General features: G+C 46.1%; 2 protein-coding genes across 2 annotated transcripts in view; one reads left to right on the forward strand and one right to left on the reverse strand.

Moving 5' to 3' along the window:
* LOC146869496 (keratin, type I cytoskeletal 12-like) overlaps positions 1-9,955 on the reverse strand; it is a 137,456-nt gene extending 127,501 nt beyond the window's left edge. Inside the window, exon 1 of the mRNA XM_085600068.1 lies at positions 9,671-9,955. Within this exon, the coding sequence (XP_085456194.1) occupies positions 9,671-9,853 (183 nt within the window). The 5' untranslated portion in view covers positions 9,854-9,955. The remainder of the gene's footprint in view (positions 1-9,670) is intronic.
* Positions 1-15,176, forward strand: part of LOC146869494 (keratin, type I cytoskeletal 12-like) — a 387,487-nt gene that overhangs the window by 339,956 nt on the left and 32,355 nt on the right. The gene's annotated exons all lie outside the window — the stretch shown is intronic.

Here is a 15,176-nt window from a genome sequence, read left to right on the forward strand (position 1 = left end):
TCTGAAGGCACTGAGAGAGGGAGGAGCCGGCGGCTCCGGCTCCGGGTCACTCAAAGAGCCAGGTCTTGAGGTTCTTCCTGAACGTGTGCAGAGTCAGGGAGCGTCTGATGTTCACAGGGAGCTTGTTCCAGGTTTTCGCTGCGATGTAGGAGAAAGCCCTCCCGCCGGTTCTGTTTCTGTAGATGCGGGGGACCTCTGCCAGGGCGAGGTCGGCGGAGAGGAGGTTCCTCTTGGGTACGTGTAAGGTCAGTCTCTCTTTGAGGTATTTGGGTCCGATGTTGTTGAGGGATTTGTAGGCGTGAGTAAGAGTTTGAAGGTGACCCTCTTTTCGACGGGGAGCCAGTGGAGGCCTCGTAGGTGTTGGGTCCTGTACATGTGGCGCGGTGTCCCAAGGACGAGTCTGGCTGCAGCGTTCTGGATGGTTTGGAGTTTGTGTAGAAGAGTTTTGTTGATTCCGGCGTAGAGGGCGTTGCCTTAGTCCAGACTGCTGGTGATGAGTGCGTGGGTGACGGTCTTTCTGCAGTCTGAGGCGATCCATTTGAAGGTCTTACGAAGGATGCGAAGGCAGCTGAAACTGATGGAGGCAACGGCGTTGATCTGGCGGTTCATGGAGAGGGAGGATGATGCCGAGGTTCCGAGCGTGGTCTGTCGGGGTGGGTGGGCTCCCGAGGGCGGAGGCCCACCAGGTGTTGTCCCAGGCGGTGGTGCAGGGTCCGGGGATGTAGACCTTGGTTTTCTCTGAGTTGAGCTTCAGGCACGTTCTTCATTCCTTCCTGAAAGCAGAGTCCGGCGTCTTCGGGATTCTTCATGAGCGAGAGGATGAGCTCAGTGTCGTCGGCGTTGGATACGTTGTTTAGCCCATCCTGTCTGACGATGGCGGCCAGGGGGGCCATGTAGACGTTGAAGAGCGTGGGGCTGAGTGATGATCCCTGGGGTACTCCGCAGCCGATTTCCGTGGGTTTGGAGAGGAAGGGAGGAAGTCGGATCCTCTGGGTTCTGTCGGAGTAGTTGAAGTCATTCAGGCTATGTAAATTAGTGCAGACACAAAGGGACATATTTACAAAAAAATGTCGGAGTGCAAAGCTGGGACAAATTCAGCAGTGCCGCGCTCTGACATTTTTAAAACACAGGGATCCGCCTCATTCACAAGAATATGGTGTCCCCCATTGTTTATTGTGCCTGTGCTGCAGGGGCGATTGTTTATGTGCAGGAAGGGATACCTTCAACAATCATTCATGGTGATTTGCTCTTTCCATGTGTGCTGCAGAAAGCAACACACATAGAAAGAGCAAAAAATTGGCGTTCGTTTTTGCCACTGCCGCATCGTCAAAAAGCAATGGGTGTTGCGGTGTAAAGCTCACAGCAACACCCATTGCACGTCCCTTTGCCAAAAAGGACTGCGGCGGAAAGGGGCATATTTACAAGGAGGCATTAAGCCATGTCAAGTGGCTTAGTGCCACCCTGTAAATATGGGAAATGGCGCTACACCACCGGAGCGTCAAAACAATTGACGCTCTGGTGGTGTTAGCAGCTTGCACAAGGCTTGGAAATGGTATATATCTCCAGGTTGGTACTAAACACATCATTGAATCTCTCCCTAAGTCTCTTCACTCACTCATTCCTTTTAGTATTCTCACTGAGATTGCCTGAACCGATTAGTATTCTGGAGGATTTGCTCACGGTATCCAAATAAAATCCCCACCTTCTCCTGATGTGGCCAATCTAAGATGACATCCCCCATGACCGCTACATATATTTTCCCAGTTGTCCTTCACCGCTTAAAATTCCTTTCACACCAGAAGTATACCAGAACATTATTTCTTTGACTGGTAATCCCCACCTCACCTGTCCCCCGGACAAATGTTGGTAGGTGATAACTTACTTGGCTTCCACAAACTTTGCTACTAGTTTAGCCATTGTAAATTGATACTTGTATAGCGCACTACTCACCCGCAAGGGTCTCAAGGCACTTGTACGAATACCGCTGTGGAACCCATCCTGGCTTTCCCTGTGAGGCGTCCACTCCTGGGCACCCCCAAGGTGGAGGCCAGGCATCCTTAGCGTTGTGGGGGCCGTTGTGGAGATTAAGCAAGCTATTGCCCAGAGTTGCAGAGTGGGACTCCATAATTGGAATGGCACCGAGGCGAGAATTATCAGGTCCGTGGAATTTTGGAGCCCAAGACCCGCCGAGGCGGGGAATTGAACCCTGGTCCCGGGCTAGACCTCTGCATCAGGGTCTGCCGCTCTAATCATTGATTTCAAACAAGGGGGATGGAGAAGGGGGGGCTTTTTCTGCTCAAAATGGAGCAGGAGGTCCAAACAGGTAGGGTGCCCCAACAGCTAGACTACCAAAGGGAGTGTTACCTGTTGTTCCTCAATAGAAAGAGAAGGTTGAGAGTGGATCATCAAGAAAAGTGGATTAGACTCCAAGTGTGATATGTACGGAGTGGGTAATCCTTTTGTTGGATTTTAATGCCCTCACACACCCTTTCAGGTGTCATGCTTCATCATCTGGGCTGCTCCTCGTCGGGCCGGCGGTGCAATGCCCAACGGGCTCCCTTAAAAAGGGGCACTTTGTCGGAGTTCTTTTATCCAACAGCCGTTTGGTAAAGTGCGGGTATGGGGGCCTGATTGATGTAGATTAGCAAAAGTGATTTAAAACAGGGTCGAGAGTACCAATATAGGGAATCAAATTTATTCTAGAGGTCTCCTTCCCTGATTAAAAAGGTGTGTTTAACACTCGGTAGAGTTTAATGTCTCTAATTAGAGTGTTTAAAATCAGTGTAAGTGGTCAACATGTTTCTCGCTTAGAGCTCGTGCACTCGCGATTCGTCAGGACCTATAAACAAAACTATCTACAAATGGGTGGGGACTATCTGAATAATTAGTCTCTGAATCACAACAAGTAATGTGATAAAGTCATTCATCTAAAATACCTGTCATGGTCTGGTGCTACCTGTAAAAAAGGGGGAAGCGGTAGGTTAAACAGATCAAGGTTAAATCAAATTTGATCACAGGTAAACGATAAATGAGGAACCAACAAAAAGGCCGTCGAGGTGATCCGTCTCGGTCAAATTTAAAAGGATCAGTGGTGGTAACTGATGCAAGAACGTCAGAAACGCTCTGGTTAAGTGGTGTACCAACAAAGTGAACTATGTGACTATTCACCTGTGTGGAACATATAAAAACATTAAAACATAGCAGCAGAGAAGAACGAAGGACTCACCCTATTCAGTAGGACTGTGGACCACAACAGTGCTGGGTGGGCTCTGCATGAGCCGGGGAACCTCTAAAAGTAGGTCTGGACCAAAAAGTAGTGATGGACTTAATGGCGTAAAACAGGGGAGGGAGGGGGGGATCACAAATCACAACATATAGATGGACGTGAAGACAAGAAGGGCATCAGTACAAAATCAATGATAAACAGTAAATGACCACACTGGTGGGCTAGGTCTCAGAGGGTGTGTGGAGGATAAAAAGTAGTTAAGCCCTTCTGTGAATGGCTAACGTACAGATTATGTATTGTGATCTGTTGGAATGATAGTTAGTGTGTTGTAGCGCTATTTTGCATATTTATACATCACATGGTATTCATTTTACGGGAAGTCCAAAATGCTAAAAAGCTGTCAGTTAGCATGCAAAGTAGAATTATCTAGCCCACTGCCAGTCAAATGGAAAAACAGGAGGTTAAGGGGAAAAGCTACCCTTTGGTGGCTATCGTGTAGTAAATGTAACAAGGTCAGCTGGACTGAGCGCTAGTGTGTTGTAGCGCTATCTCGCATCTTTATACATAACATGATGTTCCTTATTGGGAAGCCAAATCTGCTCTAACGCTGTCAGTGAGCATGTGAAATAGACTAATATCGCCCACTGTCAGTTGGGGGGGAAAGAGCAGGAAGGGAAAGGAAAAGGCGTACGAGTCATCGGCGCTTAACATGATTGGTAACTAAACCATCGCGGGTCGCGCAGAGTCTAAAGAGGTATCTAAATGAGAGAGAGGGTGGTTAAGATACTCACGTCTGCCCCGCTTACGCCGTGCTTGTAGACCTACCCGAGCCACCGAGTCTGGGAGGTAGCGTCTAGGACGTACTACAGGGAATTTAAACATCCGGTGAAGTCACGTGATGATGTCACGTGATCGGAACTGGATTGCGAATATGCAAAGGTTTAAAAACAGCTGTAATGTGATACAATTGTGGGGATAGTGAGCTGGAGGGAAGAATGGACGTAACATGATCCCGCCCAAGGAAACATGAAAAAAGGAGAGGTTGATCTCGCTCCGGTGAAGCCGGGCAGTGAAACCGTGTCGGCCATCTTGGGTTGGGAAACCAGATTGAGAAATTGGCTATAATTAAGCGTGACTGTCAGATATAGTAAATGCTTAAAAACAAAAGGGGGTGGAAATAGATGCCTGTATGGAAGGTGGCATGGTAAGAGGTGGGTGTAATGGTGCCTCAGAGTTTAACATAGGGAGGCCGAAGGTCCTTGTAAATTATACAGGTTTCGTTGGACTTGGATAAAGCACAGTAAAAGGACATCTGATACAGAAGGTCTATTGAGAGATGTCAATTCAGCACTTGAGTGACCCCCATGGGATATCGTCATTCAGCCCAATGACATTTGAAGACAGACGGTGTATCCATCTCTGTTCTTTCTTGAACAGATTAGGTTGAGATGAATGGGGGTTGGCTTCTAGAATAAGCCATTCAACCGAATCTGGTGAGTGTTGTTTTTCTAAGAAATGGGCACTGATCTTAGTATTCTGTTTATGGCATCGAAAATTGCTGCGATGTTCTGAAATCCGCAATTTTATCGGTCTGGTTGTCATCCCCACATAGTATAAATTGCAGGGGCATTTAATAAGGTATATGCAATTGCTGGTATTGCAGTTTGTGTGTGACCTCAGTTCCCAGACGAAAGTATTGTTGAGGGTGACAGTTTTATGTACGGATGTGAACATGCACGCAGTACACATACCGCACGGATAATGTCCCTTAACTGCTGGTAGTTGCCATAGTGTGCTCTGAGTAGGTTTCATTTTAGGTCTGGGTCTAGTGCTGATAATCAAATCCTTAATATTTTTGGAACGTTTGTACGCGAACCGAGGTGGTTCAAGATTCATAGATCCTGTATTAAGGATGTTCCAGTGTTTCTTTAAAACCTTAGTCACTTGGTTGGTGTTAGGTGTGAAAGTTGTGACGCAGGTCAAGATGTCAGAGGTAGTTGTCGTGTTTGCTCTGGGTTCCAACAGGGCTTCTCTGTTATTATTTCTGGCCCGTTTTTTGGACTGAGTGATGCTCTTCATTGGGTATTGTCTTTCCCTTAGGTTACGGGATAGAGTTTCTGCCTCATGTTTGAAAGCATCTATGGTGCTGCAATTCCTCCTCAATCTGAGAAATTGCCCAAAGGGTAAGTTCTCTTTAAGTGCTCTGGGGTGATGGCTGGTGAAATGTAGCAAGCTGTTACGATCTGTGGCTTTTCTGTAGAGAGTCGTTGAGAGAACGCCCTGGGTCAGTCTAATGGTTAAATCAAGGAAAGCAATTTGAGAAGGAGATGCTGTGATCGTGAAGTTGAGATGAGGATTCAGATGATTAAGCCATGTAAAAAATGCTTCATAGCTCGTAGAATCTCCTGTCCAGAAGATCAAGATGTCATCTATGAAACGTTTCCATAATCGGATATTGTGGCGATATGGATTCGTGTCACAGAATATATGTACTCCCTCGAACCAGGCCATGTATAAACAGGCCAGGCTCGGAGCAAAGGTGCTCCCCATCGATGTCCCTTGGGTCTGGTGGTATAATTGACCTTTGAATTCAAAAAAGTTCTCTGTGAGAGCTAAGGTGGCACACTCAATGATAAAGGACAGTGGAGTTGGTGATTCCCAAGGGTCGCGTCCGTGTACTTCCTCAACAACATCAATGGTCGCTTTTTGCGGGATGTTTGTATAAAGGGCTTCAACATCAAGGGTGATGAGGAAGCTGATGTGGGTATCGTGGGTTTGGTCTAGTATGCGTAGTACGTCGGTTGTGTCTTGTACGTATGACGGTGTACGCTTGACCAAGGGTTGCAGGAAATGATCGCAGAGCCATTAAACTGTTGTACTATGCACAGGAATCCACCATGATTTGAACTTCTTACTACCAATCAGATTCGTGCATGTAGGTAATTCCTTCCATTTTATTTGCCCTCCTACACTTAACAATACATTGGGATCAACTGGGTTCATTGATCTTACTCCCTGGACAACCGTGCTGACAAACCATTTCTTCTTACAATTTTTGCATTACTTGTCTTTTGCTGGACAATTTGTTGAATTACCATGTGATCATTTGGCCGTAAAGAAAACAACCCTCCAGCGGTTCTGTGCTAATTGCCAACATTAGATTGTTTCTGTCAGTAAGTTTCGCTAATGCAGTTGTACATGATTTTTTTTGCTGTTTTATTATGGTTACATCAAAGATGGTTCTATCTTTCCATTCTATGTTATTCGGACACCAAACCCTTTATTACTTTTCATTTAATATGGTGATGTTCATCAGTTTTTTATTTAGCCCTGAAGAAGTCAGAAATATTTTGTCAATACCACGTTCTCAAATCCAGCTTTTGATTCCACTCCTGGTTGTTAAAATGATTTGTCTCTTCATAACCTCTCATTCACAGATGCAGAACCGATAGAGCCACAGTACAGCCTACCAATGGGGCTACAGCAGACCTAATGACTATTGACTGATTGATCTTTGCACATAAACTCCTTACACACGAAGACAATTTCTAAAAGTCCCATAAGAAGTGCTGTGTTCCTTTCATCAATATCATGATCTTTCGGGCTCTAAATACACTTCCCTTTTCGTCATTAACCTGGGGTTCTGAAGTAGCGGGCTACCTGCTTTAAAGCACTTTGACACCTTATCAGAGTACTGAGTACTATAGGAATGCAATAATACAATGCAATCACTATTACTTATGTAAAGATTGTTTACATCTAAACTGCAAACTATCCCAGTAAGTTTTCTCTCCTTGTTTTAGAATCATATTGAGAAAATCTCACATTTCTTCTATAAAAGATCTCATTCCAATTTCTAATGGTTTTTGGAAGTGATATGTATTCCACCAATAGCTGAAACACAGCATTTCCGTAGGATTCGTATGCACTCTGGGAATCATATATAGAATTGCTGTCTTTGGGAGCATTTTAATTTCTTACTGATCCACCATTCCTCGGTGGCTTTCTGAATAGTATGTGCATGATTTACATTCATTGTTGAGTTGAGTTCCATTCAAATTCCACGTATGCAGCTGAATCCTGCAAATGTTCTCTTGGTTTTTAGGGCTGTCCTTTGGGAAAGACTATTGTTTAAAAAAAAAATCATATATAGTACACATTCATAAAGGGGCATTTTGTCAACAGACTTCATCCTTTTGTCTGTTGAAGTGTCCGGTGCATTTTGCTTCAGCCCACCGTGGCATTTAGCATGGGGCACTGAGTCAGCTCACTTCACCCATTGGCTCCCTTCACTTTGAGTGATTGCACAAAGCTCGTGCGCATTGTTCACATCCACTTAAAAATAGTTCCTTCCTCTTAAATAACAAAGCTCTTATAAAGTGTGTTTTTTAATTTTATTTTTGTATATATCCTTTGAAAAACAGCTTTTGCACTTCAGATGCCCAGTTAGGTGGTAATGAATTTCCGGTCTCCTTTTTAAAGAGTCTGTTAAAAATATTTATTTGACATTATAACTCCCTGAAATTTGAGTATGTAGTTGGGTGATGATTTTTCCTAGTCGACTTCACACAAAAAATAATCTTTGAATGCATGGCACAACTGGAGAAAAAAAAAATATATATATATATAGTAAAAGATCCTTATTAAAGCAGAATGTTTTTTTAAACTTATCTTTTGTATTGCAAGCACATTGTGGCCACATTTAGGTGGTGGTCTCATTTCTTTTTATCATTACCCCCGCATTCCAAGGCTAGATCTATGGGCTTTGCTAGTGCTCGTTTTTCATAGAATTGTAAATTATTGATCCTTAAACCTACACCAGGGTTATGCAAGCATTTATTCTTAAATATGTTCAATTTTTGTATGCGAAACAGAATAGTGGCCGTGTTTAACGCTTCGTGATGCTACCCTCTAGTGGTCGTCTTGGTGCATTGCAGACAAATATGAAGAATATTCCCAAAGTATCCCGCACTGATGCCAAGATCAACTTGACGACCTGCGGCGAACTCAGCCAAGCGATGACAGGCGAGAGAACAATAAATAAAAACTTCAAAGAGGGAAAATAAGCTTTGAAGAAAATTACTGCTATTCCTACAGGTCAATGGGATCTGAGCTAACAACATTCGGCAAGAATAGACAAAATACACCTATGACTCGTTTTAAAAGAATAGGTTTTGAATTTTTAATTCGTTTTGTTTATTTTAATTGCAATAACGTGTCATCTCCGCAGGCGTAGATCTCGATACCATAAAGTACAGAGATTTCAGAACACCCTTCAAATAAACACTTCGAAGGAAGAGAATATGTTTTCTTTGAAAGCCTTAACTCGGCAGTTGTGCATAAAACGGCTTTGTTGAATAACTGCGAGAAGCTAGAATGTGCATTTTTACTTTTTTGGGCGTATGCACAAAGAGAAGAGGGCTACTTTAAGAGAAGGTCCAAAGGCAACAAATAAAGGGGCAGATCTATATTGGAGATGCGCCACTTTTACGCCGCCGTTGCGTCACTTTTGTGACGCAGCGGCGGTGTAAACCCTGCGCCACGTTGCGCCATATTTACATCGTGACGCATCTATGGAGATGCGTCACGATGTAAAGCTCTGCGCCACGTAAAACCTGTGTCAGGTTTCACGTGGGCGTGTCGACAGAGGGGGGGGGGGCGTTTGTTGTGTCCTGCGAGACACGTTCTAGTGTCTCGACAGGCACTGCTTTAGTAGCCACTCCCCTATGGGAGTGGACACACACACACCCCACACCCATCCATCACCGGCATCACGAGTGACGTGACCCGGCTAATAAAGGGGCCGGAGTGCACGTGCTCGGGGCTAGTTTCCAGTACAGTACACAAGTGTCTGTGTCGTCACTTCTACAGTATGTGGGCCTAGGGCCCAGAACATAACACTGGCGACGAGGGGATCTGACCCCGCCTGCATACTGGTTGCTGCGCCTCGTGAGAGGGGGAACTGCGTCCTCGAGCTGCCTCCACCTACGGAGTGTCATTGTGTTCAGGGCACCAGCGGGCCGGAGAGTGCTGCCTGCATCGAGGGCACCCCCTGCAGCAGGCGAGAATTAGCGGGGGGCTGCAGGGCGGGTGAAGTGCCCCAGAGTGCTTGTGAAGCTGAGCGGGAGTCCACCCCGCATGTAAACAGCCTGGAAGCCCACAGGGCATGAGGTGAGCCCGGGCGGGTGCAGCGAGATAAGCACCGGAGAGTCACTGGCGGTAGCTCTAAGCCCTCGCGCGGCCCGGGACGGGAAGTGAAAAAGCGGAGAGTTCCACACAGCTAGTGTAGCCCCTGCGCAGCTCGTGAGTCGAAAGGGCCTGCGAAGAGAGATGGAGCAGAAATAAACATTATGCTGCCAGCGGTGCCGGGACATACAGTGTGGAGATTCCCAAATCTTGGCGCTAATGGTGCGACTGCACGGCCTTAGTAAAGAAAAGACTCACTGCGGTAAAATAAGAAAGTCCTCGGAAGCCGGCAGCCAGCATACGTCTTGGGAGGTGGCCGTCTGAAGAGGTGGTGAGTGCGAGGCCATCAGGAGTCCGGGGGGGGCAGCCCTGAAAGAGCCTGGAGCACGGAGAAGCTGACTGCGGCGCTATCAGCAGATTGGCAGCGGAGGACGAGCTCATGAAGGTATGCCTGGCCCCTACCTTACTCTGCTCATGCCAAGTGACATGCCGGTAGCGGTGTGGAGGCCTAGCTGTTTCCGAGCCTGAATTCCCGCTGCGAGGAAGCCCACTGCATCGGCAAAACGGCTGGGCATATGAACGGAACTACACTGCCACCCAGTGGCAGAACGGAGTACTGCACCTTTTGAAAATGTCCCTTCGTTACAAAAGCTGTGTCTGTAAATCACGAAATGAAGTGACCGTCAACTTTAAATTATACAAGGCAGCTGGCCAACTGCGGTGCCTCACCTAAATACAGCAGACGATTACACCGCGCCTGCATACGTGTTAACCCTGTACTCCACTGAAGTAAAATGTGTGACTAAGAAAAGACCTGCAACGCGGACATAGGTGTCTGGATCCAGAACTCTAAGAGCATTCATGTCCCAAAAGAAACAGTCCATTACAAACTCACACATAAGGCAAAGTGCAAGCCGCCTGCAACAAAGCACACATGGGGGAAACTGCACTGGCCCAGCACACAATCAAGAAAAACAAAACCTGCACTGCACACCTCCTGACAGGGAACTGCAGCCACTGAAAGCTGCTGTAGGAGAAAAGAGAGGCAAGTACAGCTAGAGAGACTGAGCCAGACAAAAGACTGCTCCTGCCCCCCCTATAACAGCCCATGGTATACCTGTGCCCCCAGTAGCTGTGTGAAAGAACTGTGTGTTGCAAACAACAGCCATGCTGCATTAGCCACCAACACATGCTGCCAGGACCATGCAACAACAGTCCAACAGGTCACCCACCATGGCGGAGAGTGCCGCATGCCCCCAAAAGAAGATACAGAGAGGGCCCAGATGCAAGGAACACAGAGCCAATGAGGGCTCCTGGGGGTGGCATTCGTAGATTGTCTACCCCCGGGCAACTTCGGGCATTTAGTACGGCCCTAGGACAGGAGGCAATTTGTGATTGGCTGGCGCTAGTAGCGCGAGCACCAAGAGTGCGAAACCCCCATTGCGCACTTACTTTGTCGGCGGTGAGGTAGGGTTCGAAAATTTTGGAATACGGAGGCGGCCGTTTTTAGTTTGGGAGGCGCTGCGTGCGTTGTCGCAGATGGGAGGGAGAACCTTGTTGCGCCTGGTGTCGTTTGGTTTGTGTGGAGCGGTAAGTGCGGTGGGCGGTGTTGCAGCGGCCCTGACCGTTTGTGGTTCGAGTGTGGGATCGCGGGTGTCAGCCCTGGGTGCAGGAGGTTTGTCGGGCTCCTCACCTGTTGTGGCCGGCGGCTCCCGCGTTTGCCAGTAGGCCCGGATGGTCACCGGCATTGAATAAAGATGGGGCAGGCTGCGCACTTGCGTGGTGCCTGTTTCAGTCCCCGTCTTAAGCGTAACCAAAAGGAGTCATGTCGGTGAAGACAGACTCACTCTTGAATTTTCTTTATTTAGGATGTGGTCCATCAGCTACACTGCCGCCTCTGGGTGGGAAACCAGGGTTCGAGCCTTGAGGTAGTGTCCACATTTGGGGCAAATTATTTAATTTCCATGCTCTAAAATGTGTAATGTACATACGGTACTATGTAAAGCGCTCCAATACCTTCGGGTCAAGTTCGCGCTATATCAACATGCAAACAAAAAATAAATAAATGTCGAATACTCCATCTAGTGGATATTCAGAGCAACTGCATAGCCCTACCTTTCAAAAACAGCAAAGGTTGTGGAGAGTAAACAGGATATATTTATAGTTGGCAAAAAACAATTTAAAATAAGTAGTGGATATTTCGGGCTGTCCACTTTTAGATGTTTGTCCCTCATAGTATCTAATGAGGGGTGTGTTTTTTACTGTAACGTCAGAAATTAAACCAATTTTAGATACAAAAGCACACTGTTTTTAACAGTTTATGAATGACGCAGATACTTATTCAAGCATGCAGTTGCAGATAGCGATAAGATCTTGCCCTTGATATACAAAGCAGTGCAGAGGTCAGTCAGGAGAATCCCACAATAAAATCAGCACATGGTGGACAAGGCGTGGGGATACCGAAAGAGATTCATATGTAGCTAGATTATTAAATTAAAGGAAAACAGACATCCGGCTGCTGCAAACTCAAGCGTTTTTTGCAGCCCACGAGGGCGAGATACTGCCAAGCGCAAGAAGGGGCAGTAGGGATAGCTCGGTCAGGCGTCTAGCGTCCTGCAACGTCAGAAGCTGAGATGAAGGGAATTTTTCGAGCGAAATTTCCCACGTCGTTGGATGCACGGAAAGGGGCGCAGTGCGCACAGGCTATTATTTGGAAAGTGTATGATGGGGGTATAGGAGACGGGGAGCATACAGTAGGAGGGGTGGTAGTTTTTAGAGTAGAGTAGAGTAGGGAGTATTGGGGTGGTAGGTAGTTTTTTATAGTGGACGACGATAATGAATATTGGAAGAGGAAGAAATTATTGAAGAAGACGTGCTATTACAAGCCTTTCAGGAATCTTTACAGAAGAGGGGGGGGGTTTTGCTAAACATGTCTCTAGATCTTAATTTTCACAGGACAAAGAAAGCGAAGGTGCTCAGAGCAGAATCAGTACAGGACATCGATTAAAGGGACTAGGGAAAAACCTTTGATGGACGCACATACATCTACAAACCCAGGTGAGGCGCACACACAGTGTTCTCACAAAATTTTGATGTGCAGATAAGAGTTTAGGAACGGACAGGGAACATAATAAAGTAACATTACAAAATACATTTAGACCAGTTGTAATAGATGGTGAGATGTCAGATGACAAGGTGTAAGTTACGGTGAGCTCGGATACGAGTAACAAAGCTGAAGGTGAGGTATTAAATTTAAAATTTAGTTTTTAGGCATCTAGTTGGATCTCGGCAAAAAGCTTCCCAATCGCTGTCAATCTCAAAGAAGTCGTAAAAAATAAAATTTAAGAAACTAATAATAAATAAATAAATAAAAAAATAAATAAAAAAAAATTGGTACACACTTGTTCGGCAGTGGTGCGACTTCAGAAGTCGTCAGGTGGGGTTTTATCTCAGTGATGTTACATAACTAGGGAACCGGTCCTCAGATTGTTGCCGTCGTTATATTAGAGAATTAGATTCTGCAGTTCATAAGCAAGGATATTAATTGTTTTTTCTTTTCAGGTTGGGTGGAAAGTTTATTACTGTCACAACGACAAGTTTGGATAATTGGACATTCGTTCACTAAATGGGCAGCAAAACAGTCAGAAAAGGCATTTAGGGAAGAATTTGGGTTTTAGTGGGGGGGGGAGGGACAGCAAAGACCTGGTTCAAAGTACAGATCGTGTCAACAGCATTAATGCCACGCATATTTTGGAGAGGGGCACGGAGATTTACGGCAGTGGAAAGAGCAAGAGAGAAAGTGAACAGATCTACATCAATTTTCGTTCTGGTAATGGAATACATTGGTTCATTCATGACAAAAATCGCAAAAGAGGACTACCATCTCTTTAGACATGATGGCGTCCATTTATTTTTTATTGGTAATGAAATTATATATATATTAAAACTAAAAGAGATGATCTCTAAAATGCTGCAATTACAAGCATGGTGTCGATAATTCGCTGTTGGAGCGACAGCATCATTGTTAGACTCAATAGATACACAGGTTGTTTCATGGTTTTTATTGATTACACTCACATTTTACTTTCACATTCTCCCCTCCCTCCTCCCCCCATAATAATAATAATAAAAAAAAAAAAAAAATCCTTAGAGGGCTGTGGTAGGGTTTTTCGTATATATGGTAAATACGTTATCACCTGTTTGGCGACTGTGTTTTTTGTGTGCATATAGATATAGCACTGCTTCATGAAATAATAACATGTTTCACCTGTTTGGCGACAGTGTGGTGTTTTTTGTGTGCATATGGATATAACACTGCTTCATGAAATAATAACGGGTTTCACCTGTTTGGCGACAGTAGTGGTGTTTTAATCATTTGATGACAAGTGTCCAGATAACAATGGAATTTCTTCCCAAGGGGGGGGGGACAGGAAAAACACCTGGGTTAGGGTTTTTCCTGGTGGCAGAGTTGGAGGAGATCAAGACAGGCAGGAAGGGTTGGGGGCATTAGGAATAACTTCGGACAGAGGGAAGCAAGGGAGCGAGGTTGGAGGCAAGAGGTAGGCAGGAGATGTAGATAGGGGTTTGGGGAGGAGGATTAGGCCGAACAATGTTGGGGAAGTTTGTTGTTGGGGAAAATTCTTAGGGGCGGGGGGTGATAGTTTGGAATATGTATTAGTGAGGCCTGAATTGTATATGATTATGTATTGATTTGCCTACCTGTCCAATAAAGCGGCCTTTTACCCCACTTTGGCCTGAGGACGTGCTTATTGCCCGATGAGGGCTCCTGGGGGTGGCATTCGTAGATTGTCCACCCCCGGGCAGCTTCGGGCATTTAGTACGGCCCTAGGACAGGAGGCAATTTGTGATTGGCTGGCGCTAGTAGCGCGAGCACCAAGAGTGTGAAACCCCCATTGCGCACTTACTTTGTCGGCGGTGAGGTAGGGTTCGAAAATTTTGGCCCGCCCGCCCGCCCACCCCCTTTTTTCTGTTTCTTCAAATAAGTTATATTCAATTCCGCTGGATTATACATAAAATGTTTCTTGACATTTGGTGGTTGTCGCTTGGACAGGTGGCAGAGTTGGAGGAGATCAAGACAGGCAGGAAGGGTTGGGGGCATTAGGAATAGCTTCGGACAGAGGGAAGCAAGGGAGCGAGGTTGGAGGCAAGAGGTAGGCAGGAGATGTAGATAGGGGTTTGGGGAGGAGGATTAGGCCGAACAATGTTGGGGAAGTTTGTTGTTGGGGAAAATTCTTAGGGGCGGGGGGTGATAGTTTGGAATATGTATTAGTGAGGCCTGAATTGTATATGATTATGTATTGATTTGCCTACCTGTCCAATAAAGCGGCCTTTTACCCCACTTTGGCCTGAAGACGTGCTTATTGCCCGATGTCCAGCTGCACCACAGATGCCTTTCTTCCAGCACAAGAAAGGATGACGTGCATGAGAAGTAGTACCGTCGTGGACAGTGCAAGGCTGCATAAGCAGAAAACTTAAGAGAGGAGCAGCCACTACGTTCAATGCACGCGACAGACTGAGCATCTGCTCACTAGTGCGCAGGACAGTAAATGGCTAAAGGGAGGAACGCCTGCCAGCCAGCTGCCAAAGTACTGTCTAGACTAATTTCACAAGGAGTTACCAACCCTGCCAAGCATGCAGAAACAAGACAGGCTCAACGGCGTGACGGCCCAATCTCAATATGCAGGAGCAATGTCGTGAGCGAGAAAGACTGGATACGCCAGTGCAGAGCCCCAAGAAGCTCAAA

This window comes from Triturus cristatus, chromosome 1_1 (genome assembly GCF_964204655.1).
Source record: "Triturus cristatus chromosome 1_1, aTriCri1.1, whole genome shotgun sequence".
In the NCBI taxonomy this organism is placed as follows: Eukaryota; Metazoa; Chordata; class Amphibia; order Caudata; family Salamandridae; genus Triturus; species Triturus cristatus.